At 39.7% G+C, this 17773-nt stretch overlaps 1 protein-coding gene across 3 annotated transcripts in view; it reads left to right on the top strand.

Moving 5' to 3' along the window:
- The window catches only part of Nr1d2 (nuclear receptor subfamily 1 group D member 2), a 54586-nt gene extending 37954 nt beyond the window's left edge, over positions 1 to 16632 (top strand). The window contains exons 8-10 of one of the 3 annotated variants that reach the window (XR_006147434.1): positions 1094 to 1701; positions 6182 to 6187; positions 14172 to 14182. Coding sequence is in view for 1 of the 3 variants with exons in the window: in XM_042679745.1 (XP_042535679.1) it covers positions 1094 to 1290 (197 nt within the window). In the remaining 2 variants the exon portion in view is untranslated. Of the gene's footprint in view, positions 1 to 1093; positions 4336 to 6181; positions 6188 to 14171; positions 14183 to 16622 lie in introns of those variants that run through there. The other 2 variants (XR_006147435.1, XM_042679745.1) reach the window with 2 other exon arrangements.
- The last annotated feature ends 1141 nt before the right edge of the window (positions 16633 to 17773 follow it).

Here is a 17773-nt window from a genome sequence, read left to right on the forward strand (position 1 = left end):
CTCAGTTGGTAGTATGCCAGCCAATGAGCAAAAGTGTCACATACTGAGTGGACCAAAAAGAAAAAGAAAAAAGCCAGGCGCTGGTGGCTCACGCCTGTAATCCTAGCTACTCAGGAGGCTGAGATCTGAGGATCGCAGTTCAAAGCCAGCCCGGGCAGGAGAGACCGTGAGACTCCTATCTCCAATAAACCACCAGAAAACCGGAAGTGGCGCTATAGCTCAAGTGGTAGAGTGCTCGCCTTGAGCTGAAGAGCTGAGGGACAGCGCCCAGGCCCAGAGTTCAAGCCCCACGGCCGACAAAAAAAAAAGAAAAAGAAAAACGTTTCTGATGAAGAAAAAAAATGCTTCAAGTGTTTATCATTTCACAGTTTAGAGGAAATGTGGGTGTGGTATAGAAACATACTCCTCGCTCAGGGCTTCTTAGGAGGTTGTAGCCAAGCAGTAGACAGGACTTTGCAGGCATGAGTAGGGAAAAACCTGCTTCCTGGGTTAGGTGGTTGTTGGTAGGAGTCAGGTACTTGAAAAGGTATTGAGCTGAGCATCTCAGGTCCTGCAAGTGGCTGGAGACTACTTGCAGTTTCTACTGTGGTTCTCGCTACAAGGCTGCTCAAAACATGGTAGATGTCTTTTCTCAGTGGGTGAGTGAGTGAATGAGTATCTAATAATATAGGAGATACAGGTGTTTGTGTGTTTCCTTTTTGTATATATGTGTGTGTGCTGGTCCTGGGGCTTGAACTCAGGGCCTAGACTTTGTCCCTTAGCTTTTTGCTCAAGGCTAACACTCTACACTTGATCCATTGCACTTCTTCTGGGTGTTCTTTTTTTCTTACTTCGATAAGCATCTCTGACTTTTCAGCCCAGGTTGGCTTTGAACCTCAGTCCTTACATCCCAGCCTTCTAAGGAGCTAGGATTACAGATGTAATAGGAAACTTGCCATTGAGATTTTAAAAAGAGAGACAGTTATATTTGCCTTTGTTTCTAATGTGTAAAACTTTTAAGTCCATAGTGAGATTAAGGAGAAAGGATTGCATTTATGAATGTGCATTATAATGTGTCCTCTTTTATATTTCTCTGTCCCTCGATTTCTGTTAGATCGATCTGGAATTGAAAATGTCAACTCTGTGGAAGCTTTGCAAGAAACCCTCATTCGTGCACTCAGGACCTTAATAATGAAAAACCATCCAAATGAGGCCTCTATTTTTACGAAACTACTTCTAAAGTTGCCAGATCTTCGATCATTAAACAACATGCACTCTGAGGAGCTTTTGGCCTTTAAAGTTCACCCATAAGGCCTTTGTTTATTTGAACATGAACTGAGGCTAACTGTACATTTTGTGCTAAATGCTTATTTATATGTGTATACCATATGTGGAAGTAGGACAGACCTTTAAGACAATACAAGATTGTAGGCTATCTCTGTAATCACGCAATAGCTATTTGGACCGAGAACTCTTCAGCCATGATTAGACATTGACTGCATCTCCCCAAAAGACCAATCAGCTGTGTTGCACTTAAGACTGGAGAAGTTATACTGAGTTATCACACTGAATGTTAGACTTTCATCTGCCAAAACCAAAAACCATTTGATCTCCCTGTGGTATAAATACAACACACAATGACAAGTATAGGAAGACTTAGAAATTGATAACTGTAGTGGAAGTTCTGTTGGATGATGGAAATCTTAGTATCACTACAAGACTGTATTTGAAGACCTGGGGAGCTGGAAAATCTCCCATGTTTGTGTTTTATTCTGCCACTGTTAAAGTGTATGATCTTCGACAGTTACTTGGTTGTGGAAAGTACAAATTAATAGTGTCCCCAATGCCCCGCCTCATACAGCTACTAAAAAATGTTTATAAAAAATATTTACCTCTTGAGAGATAGACACTATGTAAATAAGGTAACATTTTTGTTATTGTAATTACTCATAATAACATTCTTTTCTTCTTTATAAGCATTTCTGAGAAAGCATTTCACAGTCTACACCAATCTATTATTTAGAGTTCCTGTATATGTGTGGGGTCACTGGTTCACACAATGTCCAAGTTTATGGACACATCAATGCATAGTATGTGTACATAGTGAATATAGTTATACATAGATATATTTCTTCACAATATTTTAAACTGTGAAGAACTTTATCATATGATAAACTTAAAGGGTGTCAAAGGACCCACATTAGGTGCATTGAACCTGTTGATGACATAACCATTGCTTTAAAATATAGACAATAGAATATTAAATTTATGCTTTTTGTTTATTTAAGCAACACTTAATGTAAAGGTGCAACAGGCAGTCCAAATTTCAAAAAATATGTATCACAGAATTCTTCTTTGGTAAAAAATCAAGGTACTAGTTGTTTAGAAGTTCACTCAGATAGTTATACTAAGAATGAGCAGTTGTGTTGTTACTTACCCCTTATACATAGGCTGCAGCCTGATGAGATTCCTTCTGGAGAATCGTGTTTAAGGAAACTGTTTACTATGTTTGCACCTATGTGTGCACATGTGCTATTCTGAGTCAGCATATTTTCCCCTACATAACACTACAGAGATTTTGTCAAGTTAGATTTAATCTGTCATTTGAATAAATCAGGTAGTGTGTGACCTACAGGCTTAGAAAAGGTATAGTTGAAGACTTCACCCACATGTCGGCCTTACTAAGTAAGACCAGCACTGTTTGTAACAGTGGGAAAAAATAATTGGTGATTTTATGTATGTTTTTTATTTTTCTGGAATACAGAAATTGGATATTCTGGTAAGATTTTCATCAACATAATATTTGGACTGTTATGAAAAGTGCAGAAATGTTCATTCATTTTACTCCACTAAGCCTGTTACTTTTATGACGTGAACAGAATGCCTTATTTTATAGTCTTATTCTAACTTGTTGCTGCTGGGATTTGAATTTCTGTGGCACTAGTTAAGGAGGCTTAAAGAAGAGAAACCTCTTTTAAAAGAGGAAAGGAGATGGTGATATCTTTGGGGCTTATCTTAAATAGGTGTGACTTATGGGATATACACTTGTAGTTTTTGTGACTTCTTTACACCATAGCATTATCTTTTTTTAAAATATTTTTTTCCTAGAATAAACTGCATAGTTCTCTTCTATGGGAGATAGAAATGGCTTTTGAAGTAATAGTGAAAAACCTCAAAAGATTATGTTAATTCTTAATTTTTGCCTTTTGCATAAGCGTCTTTATAACATGTATCTTTAAAACAATTATGTCTTTAGGAATGTGTACCCAGAACAGTGTTAGTATTGCTTATTAAACTTTAGTTAGGTTCATTATATACGTGTGTACATTCATATGTAGACATAGATTTGTGTATTGTCTTGTGACATTTTATTTGAATAGATCTTCCTGTAGCTAATGGAAAACAAGTTTAATAGTTCATATGTCACTCATAGTATTTTTACATTTTAAAATAGCCCAAACATGAATTCTAAAATTAAACCAGCAGCCTATTACAAGCACATTCTTTGATTGAGACCTGGTTACAAAGGCAAAGAAGATAACCAGGTTAGGGAACTTCTGAGTCGGTGGGACACTGTTGATTAATTAATGTACTGTATGTATTAAGTGATGCTTTAACTCTGGTTTTATATTTTCAAGTTTAAATATGGGCATTATGTCAGCAAACTTAAGGGCATTATGTCAGCAAGCTAAGCCATTTTTTTCCTGTGCTTTAAATGTATCTCTACATGATAGGAGAGGAGATTCCAGCTTTTAGAGAGAAATAGCTGAGAGAAAGGGGAAACATCTTGCATTGAAGTTTGTCCTTTTGTTGATGGTTTAGTTAAAGATAAAAGAAATTAGGACGAAATTTAAGTGGGTTAAAGTACATAGTTTTCACATCTACATTTCAGGAATTGCCATTGTAATTCAGTAAGAGATAATTTATTTTATGTGAACATCATTGCAAAGTAAGGAGTAGAAGCTCAGCTACATTTATTACTGTGCATGAGAGCAAATGCTATCTCAATTGTTCTTTTGCTTTTTCCAATATAAAGTTTGCTGAATGTACAAGAAGAGTTTATCACTTAGGATAGTAATTTTTTTAGGGGTTAGGGGGAGGGACTCTGTCAGGAAACCATTACCTATAAACTAAAATGATCTTGGTTTGATCAAAAAAAGAAAACTACTCAAAACTAATACAGAAAAATAAAATGGCTTATTGTTTAAAAAAGTGATAGAAATATATTGCTGACAGGGTATTAGTTAAGTTTATTTTCTACAACTGTAATTGATGAAGACATGGATAAAATCTTCATGTCTCTGTGAAGTCATCTGTACATGGGGGGAGAGGATAATAAAAATTATTTCTAACCAAGAATGGGTTTTGTTGTCTCTCTGCATTGATGTGTTTATAAAGCCAGGTAGAGTTTAATTATCTTCCCCCTGAGCATAGCAAGACCTCTCATACAAATCTTTGATTCAGCATGGAGTCATGTTTGACAGTACATTTTATGGCCAGATGGCACATCTGCAATCCCAGCTACTCCCAGTAGAGAACAGGAGGATTGTTGTTTGGTGTCAACCAGGCAAAAAAATAGGCCCTATTTCGGCCAACAAACTGAACACGTCTGAACTAGACATAGGTAGGAGGATCATGCCAAAAAGTGGAAAGCTCCACCGCTCAATTAGTGAAATGCTCTAAGTACTTCCCTGTTCATGCCCAACACCTCCCTGTTCCCCCCAAAAGTTTTGCTTTTTTTTTTTTTTAATAGTTTTAGACATTCTAGAAAGGACTATAGCTGTTTTCTCTGATGCTAATGGTGGGTTTGGTTTTGTTTTTTGATATGCCTTTTAGAAATACAGATATATTTTATTTTCTTAACATTGTTATTTTAGAGCTGATATACAGAGGGGTTACATTTACATGTGTCAGGTAATAAATACATTTCCTTTCAGACAGTTCATCTGTTCCCTCATCTACCATTCCCTCTCTCCCGTCTCCACCCATGAGTTGTGTAGGTTACTTTATCAATGTCTAGTGCGCTCTACTGCTGTACTTTTTTACCCACTTTACTCAGATTCTGTTTCCCCCTCCAATCTCCCCACAGATACACATGTGGATACAATGTATATAATGCAAAGAATACAGAGACATCAGAAATAGAACATTGAAAAAGTCCTTTGCTTCCATATCTTGGGAGTTCGTTTCAGTATGCATATTTATATGTACATATGAAGAGGTGCTTGGGTATTGCAACTTTGTGATTCTCTCAAAACTATCGCCTTTTGGTCTCACTGTATGTATCTAGAATCATGTAACTTGTCATATCTCAGTGTGTTTTAGATCTAACCAGCATATCTGAGAGAACATGCTGTTTGTCTCTCTGATCTTGACTTACCTCACTTAACACGATTTGTTCTAGTTCCATTCATTTCCCTGCAAATGACATCCTATCTATTGGCTCTGTAAAATTCCACTGTATATAAGTACCACATTTTTTTTTTTTTTGATCCACTCATGTATTGTGGGACATCTGGGTTTCCATATCGTGGCTATTGTGAATAGTGCAGCAGTGAACACAGGTGTATAAGTGTTCTTATGATATCCTGGTTCATGATGCTCAGGGTAGATGTCTAGAAGAAATATGGCTGGGTCATAGGGATGTTTAGTTTTTTGAGGAACCTCCAAACTGCTTCCAGAGTGGTTCTATTAGTTTCCATTCTCACCAGCAGTGCAGTAGGGTTCCCTCTTTCCTCATATCCCTGCCAGCATTTGTTGTTTGAATGAAAATGTTGACCAATCTAATGGGGATGAGATGGAATCTCAGGGTTGTTTTGATATGCATTTCTTTTATGGCCAGGAATGATGAGCATTTCCTCATGTGTTTCTTTGCCATTCTCAGAGACTTCTGAGAAATCTCTATAGCTCCCTGGCCCATTTAGTAATTGGTGTATTAAGTTTGGGAGTGCTTAGTTTCTTGAGCTCCCTATATATATTGGATATTAGGCCTTTGATTTATTGCTGGTAAAGATCTTATCCAAATTGGTTGGCCATCTTTCTAGTTTAGTAATTATGTCCTTAGCTGTGCAGAAACTTTTTATTTTAAGGTAGTCCCACTTGTTGAGTCTCTCTCCTATCTGTTGGGCTCCTGAAACTATTCAATAGGTTCCTGCTTATACCTATAAGTTCTAATGTCTCTCCTACTCTCTTCTTGCAGTAGTTTAGAGTTTTGACTCTGATGTTGAGGTGTTTGATCCACTTTGAGTTGATGTTAGTGCATGGTGACAAGCAGGGATCCACTTCTAGTTTTCTGCATATGGCTGCCCAATTTTCCCAACACCAATAGTTGAAGAGGCTGTGGTTTTTTTTTTTTTTCCCCACTGTATGTCTTTGGCTCCTTTGTCAAATATCAGGTGACTGTAAGTGTGTGGTTTTATTTCTGAGTCTCTTCTAGTCTGTTCCATTGATCTTTGGGTCTATTTTTGTGCCAATACCAAGCTGTTTTCTTGTTGTTGTTTGTTTGTTGTTTTTTACTGTGGCTCTGAAGTAGAGTTTGAAATCTGGTATTGTGATAACTCCTGCACTTTTTTTTTTTGGCCTAGAATTACTTTGCCTAGTCTTTGTTGTTCTACGTGAATTTTTGGATTGCGTCCTCTATCTCAGTAAAGAAGGTTTTGATGGGAATTTGTATATCCTTTTTTGCAATATGGCCACTTTTACAATATTAATTCTACCAATCCATGAACATGGAAGGTCTTTGTATTTCCTGGTGTACTCTTTGATTTCTTTCTTCAGATTTTAATAGTTTTTGCTATAAAGATCTTGTACATCTTTGGTTAGGCTAATTTTAGGTATTTTATTTTGAGGCTGTTGCCATGGAGTTCTTTCCATGATTTCCCTTTCTGCTTATACATTGTTGATAGACAGAAAGGCTACTGATATTTGTGGGTTAATTTTGTATCCTGCTACTTGGTGGAAGTGGTTGATCAGCTCTAGGAGTTTGGGGGTGGAGTTTTTTGGGTCCTTTAGGTATTAGATCATCTCATCTGCAAATAGGAATAGTTTAATTTCTTCTTTCCCTGTGTGAATCCCTTTTATGTCCTTTTCTTGCCTTATTGATATGATTAAGAATTCCAGAACTATATTGAGGAGTGGAGAATGGGCATCCTTGCCTTGTTCCTGATTTTAGGGGAAGTGGTTTTAGTTTTTCCCCTCTTAGTGTGATATTGGCTGTTTGGTCTGCCATACATAGCCTTTATTGTTTTAAGGAATGTTCCTTCTATTCCTAGTTTCTCTAAAGCTTTTAATATGAGTGGATATTGTATTTTGTTGAAGGCTTTTATTTGCATCTGTTAGATGATCATGTACTTCTTGTTCTTCATTCTGTTGATGTGGTGAATTACATTTATTGATTTGGATTTGTTAAGACAGCCTTGTATCTGTGGGATGAAGCCTACTTGGTCATAATGTCTGATTTTTAAAAAATTTGTTTCTGGATTCTGTTGACTAAATTTTATTGAAGAGCTTTGCATCTGTATTCATCAGAGAAATTGGTCTGTATTTCTGTCTCTCTCTCTCTTATTTTTATTTTTGACAGTCCTAGGGCTTGAACTCAGAACTAAAGGCATGGGCACTATACCTGAGCTTCTTTTGCTCAAGACTAGCACTGTACCTCTTGAGCTGTAGTGCCACTTCCAGTTTATTCTGTTTATGTGGTACTGAGGAATTGAACCCAGGGTTTCATGAATGCAATTCAAGCACTCTACCACATTCCCAGCTAGTCTATCTTTTTGTTGTTGTTGTTGGTCATGGGGCCTGAACTCTGGGCCTAGGTGCTGTCCCTCAGCTCTTCAGCTCAAGGCTAACACTCTACCACTTGAGCCACAGTGCCACTATGTGGTGCTGAGGAATCGAACCCAGGGCCTCATGCATACAAGGCAAGCACTACACCACTGAGCCACCTTCCCAGCCCCTCCTTGTGAATTTTTAGTGTTCTAGTTCTAGGATCATATTTTGTACTAATAGGAATAACCTGACTTCTTCACCCAATAATTATATGCTAATCATTAGAGTAGTGAGAATGGACATCCTGTCTTCTTCCTGATTTTACAGGAAATACTTTCACTTTTTCTCCATTCAATGTATTGGCTATGAGTTTGCCATTCATAGCCTTTGTTCTGTTGGTATATAGTAGGAACCTACTATATCTCATTTCTTCAGTGCTTTTTATCATGAAGGGAAACTGAATTTTGTCCAGAATTTTTCTTACATCGTTTGGACCATTTGATTGTTTCCTTAATTGTATTATGTGCTATTTCATGTTTATTGATTTACCTATGTTGAACCATTTTTGTGTACCTGGAATGGAATCAACATGGTCATAGTGTATGATCTCCTTAATATGTTGTTGAATTTGAGGATTTTTGTGTCTGTGCTCATCAAGGATAATTGGTCTGTAGTTTTCCTTTATGGTTGTGTTCCTATCTCATTTTGGTATCAGGAAATAGTTGCTTCATAGAATTAGTTTGGAAGCATTCTTTGCTTTCTTTTTTTAATTTTTTCTTTTTCCAGGCCTGAGTCTTGAACTCAGGACCTGGGCACTGTCCCTGAGCTTCTTTTGCTCAGAGCTAGCACTCTACCACTTGAGCCACAGCACGCCTTCTGGCTCAGTATGTGGTACTGAGGAATTGAACCCAGAGCTTCATGCATGCTAGGCAAGCACTCTACCACTAAGCCACATTCCCAGCCTGCTTTCTTTTTTTAATGGAATAGTTAGAGGAGTATTGATGTTAGTTCTTTTTTAATGGTCTGGTAGAATTTAGCAGGGAATCCATCTGGCTCTGGGTTTTCTTTGTTAGGAGACTTACTGCTTCAGTGTCATTGCTTTATTAAAATCCATGTAGGTTTTTGTTTTTTTTTTTTTGGTCAGTCATGGTGCCTGAACTCTGGGCCTAGACGCTGTTCCTGAGCTCTGCAGCTCAAGGCTAGTGCTCTACCACTTGAGCCAGAGCACCACTTACAGCTTTTTTTGCTTATGTGGTGCTGAGGAATCGAGCCCAGGGCCACATGCGCACAAGGCAAGCACTCTACCACTGAGCCACCTTCCAGCCCTGTTTATATTTTATGATATTGGGTATTGAAATCAGGGCCTTCACTTATTATGCAAGGGCTCTGCCACTTTAGCAACCTGACCAGTAGTCCTGTTTAGGTTGTTTATAGTCTCTTGGTTCAGTTTTTCTAGGTCAGATGTCTAGATGTTTACCTATTTCTTTCTAGATATTCCAACTTATTTGGATTTAAATTTGCAAAATATATCTTAGTGATTCCTTGGATTCCAATGAAATGTGTCTGTTATCCCCCCCTTTCCCCTCTAATTTTATTAATTTGGGTCTTCTCTCAGTTTGGCTAATCAGTCATGTTTATATTTTCAAAGAACCAACTTTTCTGTTATTTGTCTTTTTTTTTTTTTTTTTTTATAGTTTTGTTGTTCTTTTATAGTTTCCAGTTCATTAATTCTTGCCCCAAACTTCGTTATTTCTTTCTGTCTACTAATTTTAGGTTTGGCTTATTCTTGTTTTTCTAAGATGTGGCGTATCAGTAAGTCATTTACAGGCAGCAGTAGATCTCTAATTGTTTTTTTAATAAGTAATTTGTTATTTTAAAGGTAATATACAGAGGGATTATAATTACCTGAGTCAGGTAATGAGTGTCTTTGGTTTCTTCACACTCTCCCAGTTCCTCCCTCCTATCTCCACCCATGAGTTGTATAGTTCACTTTCTTTTGTGTCCCATGGGCTTTACTGCTTCTAATCATCTTTAATGTAGAAATTTATAGCTATACAGTTTCCTTTCAGAACTACTTTAGTTGTGTCCCACAGATGTGTGTGTGTGTGAGATCTATCTATCTATCTATCTTTTTACTGGGGTTTGAACTCATGACCTGGAACTTGAGAGGCAAGCAAACACTCCATCATTTGAGTCACACATCCAGCCCGATATGTTGTGTTTCTGTTTTCATTAGCTTGAAGCAACTTTTCATTTTCCCTCCTTATTTCTTCAATAACCTACTAATCATTCAAAAATAATTGTAATCTCTGTGTGTGTAGGTGTGTGTGGTTTCTGTGTTTACTCTTGCTGTTGATTTCTAGTTCAGCTCATTGGAATCTGATAAGATGCAATAAATTATTTAAATTGTTTTTGTATTTGTTAAGACTTTGTGGCCTAAAATATGATCTCCTTTGGAGAATGTTTCATGAGTGTGTATTTTGCTGCACAGTGTGTATTTTGCAGTTATTGTAATATTCTGTAGATGTGTATTAAGTCCACTTTACACATCATGTATTTTAACTCTAATTTGTTTAGCTTTTAGATGGCCTGCTTATTTGTGATATTTAAGTCACCCATGTATAGAGACTTGTCTTATCCTTTATTTCTAGTGATATATGTTTTATGAAGTTATATATGCTGATGCTCAGTGCACATATATTTGAAATAATCATATATATGTATAATTATTGTATTATTTTCTTTACCAGTCTGTGTTTTTTTTTTTTGTTTGTTTTTTGTTTTTGTTTTTTGTGTGTGTGTGTGTGCTGGGGCTTGAACTCAGAGCCTGGGCGCTGTCCCTAAGTTTCTTTTGCTTAAGACTAGCCTCTTCCACTTGAGTAACAGAGCCACTTCTGGCTCTGTGGTACTGAGAATTGAACCCAGGGCTTCATGCGTGCTAGGCAAGCATTCTACCACTGAGTCACATTCCCAGCCAGTCTGATTTTTAACTGAAGAATTAAGACCATATTCAGGATTATAATTGAAAGATATAAACTAATTCCTATCATTATGTTGTTTTTCTAATAGTTATTTCCCAATTCTTATTTATTTCTCTATTGTTTTAGAGGGTTTTATTTCTTCCTGTGTTCTTGTGGTTGCATTTATCTCCCTCTTTAAGGTTTCTTTCTGCAATGTTGTGGCTTAAGTTGGAAAGTCTTTATTTCTCTTTTTATTTGGAAGGATGACTTTACTGGAAATAGTAATTTTGGTTGGCAGTATTGTTGATGACAGAATATATTAGGGCACACTCACTTTTCCTCTGTCAACAATGTGTGGTCTGAAAGGGCTATGGAAGAAAACTATAGGTTGGCCCTTTAAAAGTACAGAGTCCAGTCTTTGTTGTTTCTCTCTGCTGTTGCTGTAAGGTTTGATAACCAGGAATGGGTCTTCAAGGCCTCCTAGCTATGCCTATGTGGATTTGGGTCATGACTGTTTTTTTTTTTTCTATATTTTTTGAGTTAAAGCATTGGCTGAAGTTTATGTGAAGATGGATTGTATGAGGTGTGCTGTTAGCTACATGGGGAATATATTCATAACACTTAGCAATTATAACAGGAATGGGGAGGCTAGATATCACATAAATAAAAAGGTTTTGAAAGATGACAAAAGAAAAACAAGAAGAAATGGAAAGCAAGAAAAGGATTAGTCTAGAAGTCAGTAGGGGGCTGGGAATGTGGCTTAGTGGTAGATGCTTGCCTTTCATTCATGAAGCCCTGGGTTCGATTCCTCAGTACCATATAAAAACAAAAAGCTGGAAGTGTGCTGTGGCTCAAGTGGTAGAGTGTTAGCCTTGAGCAAAAGAAGCTCAGGGACAGTGCCCAGGTCCCTGAGTTCAAGCCCAGGACTGGCAAAAAAAAAATTAAGTAGGGAGAATGTAGAAGAAAGGTGGAACCTGATGGCTATAATTAAAAGTATAGACTTAACAAAATCTATCATTAGAAAAGGAGGAAGAGGGCTGGGAAGGTGGCTCAGTGGGAGAGTGCTTGCCTTGCCTGCCTGAGGCCCTGGGTTCAATTCCTCAGCACCACATAAGCAAAAAGAAAAAAAGCCGGAAGTGGCGCTGTGGCTCAAGTGGCACAGCACTAGCCTTGAGCTGAAGAGCTGAAAGACAGCGCCCAGGCCCAGAGTTCAGGCCCCACAACCGGACCCCCCCCCAAAAAAAAAAAAGAAAAGGAGGAAGAGACAGTAACAATGATGGTGGCAGCACCACCAGCAGCAACAAAAACCATCTCTCAAAAGCATAAAATGTGCTTATAATCTCAGCACTCAGGAGACTGAGAATGGAGGATTCTGAGTTTGAGGTCAAACCTGGGTTACATAGTAGGATCTTGTCTCCCAAGCCCAAAAGAATAACACCTATATCTGATTCTGAGAAAACACACATACAACCCTCTCCCCAAAAGACAAAATGAAAGGGGAAAAATATATAGGAACCAGACAGCAAACACAAAAAAGTTTTATTTTCTTCTTTTTTAAAAAATTGATATTAGGTGATTACATAAATTTCTTTTTTTCTTTTTTTGTTGGTTGTGGGGCTTGAACTCTGGGGTGGGGGCGCTGGCTGTCCCTGTGCTCTGTCAAGGTGAGCACTCTACTACTGCTTGAGCCACAGCGCCACTTCCGGTTTTCTAGTAGTTTATTGGAGATAAGAGTCTCATGGACTTTCCTGCCCAGGCTGGCTTTGAACCGTGATCCTCAGATCTCAGCCTCCTGAGTAGCTAGGATTACAGGCTTGAGCCACCGGTGTCAGGTAATTACATAAATTTCACATATTTCACAGTATTGCGGAATAGTGAGAGTTAAAGTCAAAACACATTAACCTTCACAAGGCAAATTGTCATTATCATGGTCTATAAAGTTGGTGAATTCTATGAGCTTTGACAGTACAATTATTTCTTCCACATCAGGTGATACTTATGTTTCTTTCCTTTGCTTAGTGTAATATGTTTCTTCTTTCCCTCTCATTCCTCTCTTCCCATCACTGTCCTTTGGTTGCTTAGTTCATTTTCATCTATGTGTGAAGCTGATGGGCCCCTCTGTTGTATGTTTTCCCGTTTTCCACTGATTCTGTGTCCTCCTCCTAGCTTCCCTCCGTTGCGTGCATATGTATACACCATATATGTGGTCAATAACATGGAGTCATTTAGCAATGATATGACAAAATGAGTGGCAATCCTTTGTTTCTCGAGTCCTGCTTACTTTGCCATATGTCCTTGCATTTTGGCTTCAGCATCCACATATCAGGGAGACCACGTGCCATTTGTCTCTTTGCTCTTGGCTTACCTTGCTCAAAATGATTTGATCTAGTTCTATCCATTGCCCTGCAGATGCCATTATTTTGTCCTTTCTAATGGCTGCATAATATTCCATTGTATATAGGTACCACAATTTTTGGATCCACTCATCAGTAGTGGGACATCTGGGTTGTTTCCATATCTTGGCTATTGTGAACAGTGCTGGAATAAACATGGAGGTGCATGTGTCCTTGTATCCTGGTTCCTGTTGCTCAGGGTAGATGCCTCAGTGGTATATGGCTGGGTCATAGGGGACGTCTATATTTAGCTTTCCGAGGTACCTCCAGACTGTTTTCCAAAGTGGTTGTATTAGTGTACATTCCCACCAGCAATGCAGTAGGGTTCCTCTTTCTCCGCATTCCCTCCAGCATTTGTCGTTGGCTGAATTGAGGATGTGGGGCATTCTGATTGGGGTACAAAAAAAGTCTTTTTTCTTTTTTTTTTGGTCATGGTGCTTGACTCTGGGCCTGGGTGCTGTCCCTCAGCTCTTCAGTTCAAGGCTAGCGCTCTACCACTTGAACCACAGCGCCACTTCCAGTTTTCCGGTGGCTTATTGGAGATAAGAATCTCATGGATTGGGGCTGGGAAGGTGGCTCAGTGTTAGAGTGCTTGCCTTGCATGCATGAGGCCCTGGGTTCAATTCCTCAGCACCACATAAGCAAAAAAGAAAAAGCCGGAAGTGGCGCTGTGGCTCAAGTGGTAGAGCGCTAGCCTTGAGCTGAAGAGCTGAGGGACAGCACCCAGGCCCAGGGTTCAGGCCCCACGACCGGCCCCAAAAACAAAATTAAAAAAAAAAAAAAAAAAGAATCTCATGGATTAATGAGTTCAAAGCATAACACTGTGTCAATGTTAACAATTGTCAAATGAGTATTCATAAAAATTATTACACTTGAATAAAAAAAAAAGAGTCTCATGGGCTTCCCTGCCTGGGCTGGCTTTGAAGCATGATCCTCAGATCTCAGCCTCCTGAGTAGCTAGGATTATAGGTGTGAGCCACCAATGCCTGGCTCAAAAAAAGTCTTTTAACAATGTGTTTTCTCCACTAGGTGGGTGTGGGGCAAGAGTGCACTTGTTCACTACTTCTGCCAGTCTGCACTGTGTGTGTGTGTGTGTGTGTGTGTGTGTGTGTGTGTGTGTGCCAGCCAGTCCTGGAGCTTGAAGTCAGGGCTTGGCGCTGTCCTTGAGCTTTTTTTGCTCCTTGGCTAACACTCTACCACTTCAGCTAAGGCTCTACTTCTGGCTTTTTGGTAGTTAATTGGAAGTAAGGGCCTCACAGACTTTCATACTCAGGCTGGCTTTGAACCACAAGCCTCAGCTCTCAGCCCCTGAGTAGCTAGGATTACAGGCATGAGCCACCAGTGGCTGGCCAGTCTGCATTTCTTGCTGTCTTCTTGGGACAGAGCAAAGTCTAGGGGATAAAGATTCTTGGGATCTAGCTGGCTGGAAGGCTTTTTCTTTTTCTTTCCTACTCCCTAGCATGAGGTAGTACAGAACACAAATTATGTCTCCTGTTTTCTCCGGACAGATTAGCTGGATGGACCTGCAGGCCCAATTAGCATTGTGTTCCATCTGAGGCACTGCGGGCCCCAGCTGCCAGCCACCTTAGCAGGGTGGAGGATGCCCCTGGGCTTATCTGTCCCACGGCCTGTGGCTGTTGTTTCTGGGGTGCAGGCCCCTGCACCCAGCCACCTGTTCCTGTGCTGCGTCCTTGGCTGCTGGTCCTCAGTCTTAGAGAGGAAGTGAACATCACTCCTTTGTGTCTCTGACCTGCTTTCAGTGTGCTTGCTTTTGTGGCATTGGTTCCACTGTGCCAAGAGATGGATTCTGGCCGGGATACCACAGGAATGCCTGCTGTGAGTCTCCAGGAAAGGAAAATGGAAGGATGTTCCCCAAAGCAGCGAGGCTGGGCCCGATGACCTTCTCAAGATGGCTTTCTTATGGCATCATTTGACCACGAGGAAAGCAGAGGCCTTCCCAAGTTCCAGCGGGCCTCGCAGTGACCAGAGCAGCCGTAGGCCAGTCTGTTCCGTACCTGTCCTGTGCCAGTTTTGCCTACTCTGTCTCTTCTTCTCTGTTAGCTTCTTTCTCTCTGCCATTCCAGCTAGGCTTCTTTGTGCTGTTCCTCATCTTCTGGTCCAATCACCAGAGTCCCTGGGTCTCTCCAAGTCTGTCTGTCTGTCTGTCCAATATTAAACTTCACTGTGTTCCCTCAGTTGCCACCTTGCAGAGGTGCTCATTTCTCTGCCTTATGATAGTTTGTAGTAGGCCATCGTGGCTCTGGCTGCTCCTTTTGAAAGCTGTTTTAGTTAATAAGATTTTCAAGGAATAGATGAATGGTTTACTTATTTATCAATGTCATCTTTGTTGAATAGCTAGGTAGCAGTGTTTTTTGTTGTTGTTCATTTTCAAAATAAGATTGTGAGGAAAGCCAGGGAGCTATCTAGATAGTGTTGGTACAAGAAGTGCTTAAAATCTGGCTCCCCTCCACTCCCCCCCACCCAAAACATTGACTCCTTACTTGGGCTCATCATATAACTAGGAGCAGGGTGAAGGCTAGGCATCCCAGCCTCTTAACTCAATACCATCTCTTAATTCAAGCAGCAGTAGCTCACCTGCTAGTCATCAATGATTTGTAACGAGGCTTACCCGACCCATCTTGTCACACTAGATTGTCAAGCCATCTGATTCCACCTCCGACCAACTCAGAACCTGACTCAAGACTATTTTAATTATGCATACCTTTCTTATAACCCTCATCCCCCCCATCATTTCTCTATAAAACCTAAAGCTACGTCTGAAACCCAAAGATACTCTAACATGGCATGCCTGTGCCATATAGTAAATCTCTTTCCTCTCCTCTCCCCTCCCCTTCCCACCCCTCCCTTCCCTTCTTTTCCCCTCCCTTCCCCCCTCCTCTCCTCTCCTATCTCTCTCTCTTTCTCTCTCCTTTTTCTCTCCTCTCTCTGTTGTGGGGTTTGAACTCAGGGCCTGGGCGCTATCCCTGAGCCTCTTGTGCTCAACACTAACACTCTACCACTTGAGCCACAGCACACTTGCTGTTTTTGAGTGGTTAATTAGAGATAAAGTGTCTTGCATCTTGTATATACATTTTTCTAATTTGGGGAGGGGAAAGGAAATAACAAAATGTTGAAATAAGGATACAGGAGGACCCATTATAACAATGAGATGTACAAGACAGTAGGTAAAAATGAACTTTACAACTTTGCGGGGGTGGGGGTGGGAATTGGGGTGGGAGAGGGGAGGGAGGCGTTGGGAAGGTGAGGAGGATAGGGACGGTAGGGAAAAAATAAAGGAGAGGGTAACAACGCTCCATAGGAAATGGACTCATTACCTTACTCATGTAACTGTAACCCCTCTGTACAGTATCTTTACAATAAAAAATATATATTAAGAAAAAAAATTTTAGAAAAGAGTCTCATGGGGACTTTTCTGCCTGGGCTGGTTTCAAACCGTGGATTATAGGCATGAGCCACCTGTGTCTGCCTACCATGTCTCTTTATTTGCCGTACATGGTGAGAGGCTAGATCTGATATGTGGAATTCCTGGCGTTTGGGTGTGGGGCTCCAAACTGATTTCCTTGGGGTGGAGAATTGTGTGCACATGGATCATTGGACCCCAATTACAGCACCTTCAAGAGTAAATTTCAGGCACTGATGTTCTAGGCATTGTGTACTACAGTTGACTTGTAAGGGCTCATGAGATCTGTAACCTTTCCAGAAATTTAGGAAGCTAGTGATAAAAGCAGCCATTAACAAAGATTAAGTTATATAAGCTTCCAATGTGATGAATTAAAGAATTTAAAATAATTCTTATCACTTCATAATTATTACGCTCAGCTTTTCTGTTATTTGTGTTTTTGAGGATGACACTCTGTGTGTGTGTGTGTGTGTGTGTGTGTGTGTGTGTGTGTGTGCGCGCGCGCATGCCTGTACTGGGGTTTAACTTCAGGGCCTGGACATTGTCTCTGACCTCTTGTGCTCAAGGCTAGCACTTTGAGCCACAGCTCCATTTCCAGCTTTTTGATGGTTAATTGAAGATAAGTGTGTCAAGGACCTTCCTGTCTGAGTTGGCTTTGAACCATGATCCTCAGATCTCAGCCTCCTGAGTAGCTAGAATTAAAGGCACAAACCAACAGTGACTGGTGGGGATAACTCTTTATCTGCATAGCGATAATATTTCATAGTATGGTATTCGTGCACATCTCTTTTCTGCTGATGATGGTGCATTTGTGGCTTAGAATTGGTTAGGGTTAGGTTATTTATACCAAGGAAATAAAGGTTTGGTTTATTATTTTGATTGTGTAGACTTAACATGATGACAACAATGTTAATTCAGGTTAAACATTAAATTGTGTGTGTGTACTGCAATATTGTGGATAGCACAGAAAACTGAAAAAGATTCCAGTATTAGAAAATTTGGTTTTGTTCACATATTGATAAATAAGTCAAGTGCTAACATATTCATTGTTTCATGTTGTGTTTTACTAATGTACATTAAATATCAACCTGTGAAAGCAATTGTAGCTTTGGCAAAAATCAACTATTCTATGAGAATCAAAAATTAGTTATATAGGGCTGGGAAGGTGGCTCAGTGGTAGAGTGCTTGCCTTGCATGCCTTAGGCCCTGGGTTGGATTCCTCAGAACCACATAAGCAAAAAGAAAAAAAGCCG

Source organism: Dipodomys spectabilis, unplaced genomic scaffold, assembly GCF_019054845.1.
Source record: "Dipodomys spectabilis isolate Male_0828 unplaced genomic scaffold, ASM1905484v1 ptg000054l, whole genome shotgun sequence".
Taxonomy (NCBI): Eukaryota; Metazoa; Chordata; class Mammalia; order Rodentia; family Heteromyidae; genus Dipodomys; species Dipodomys spectabilis.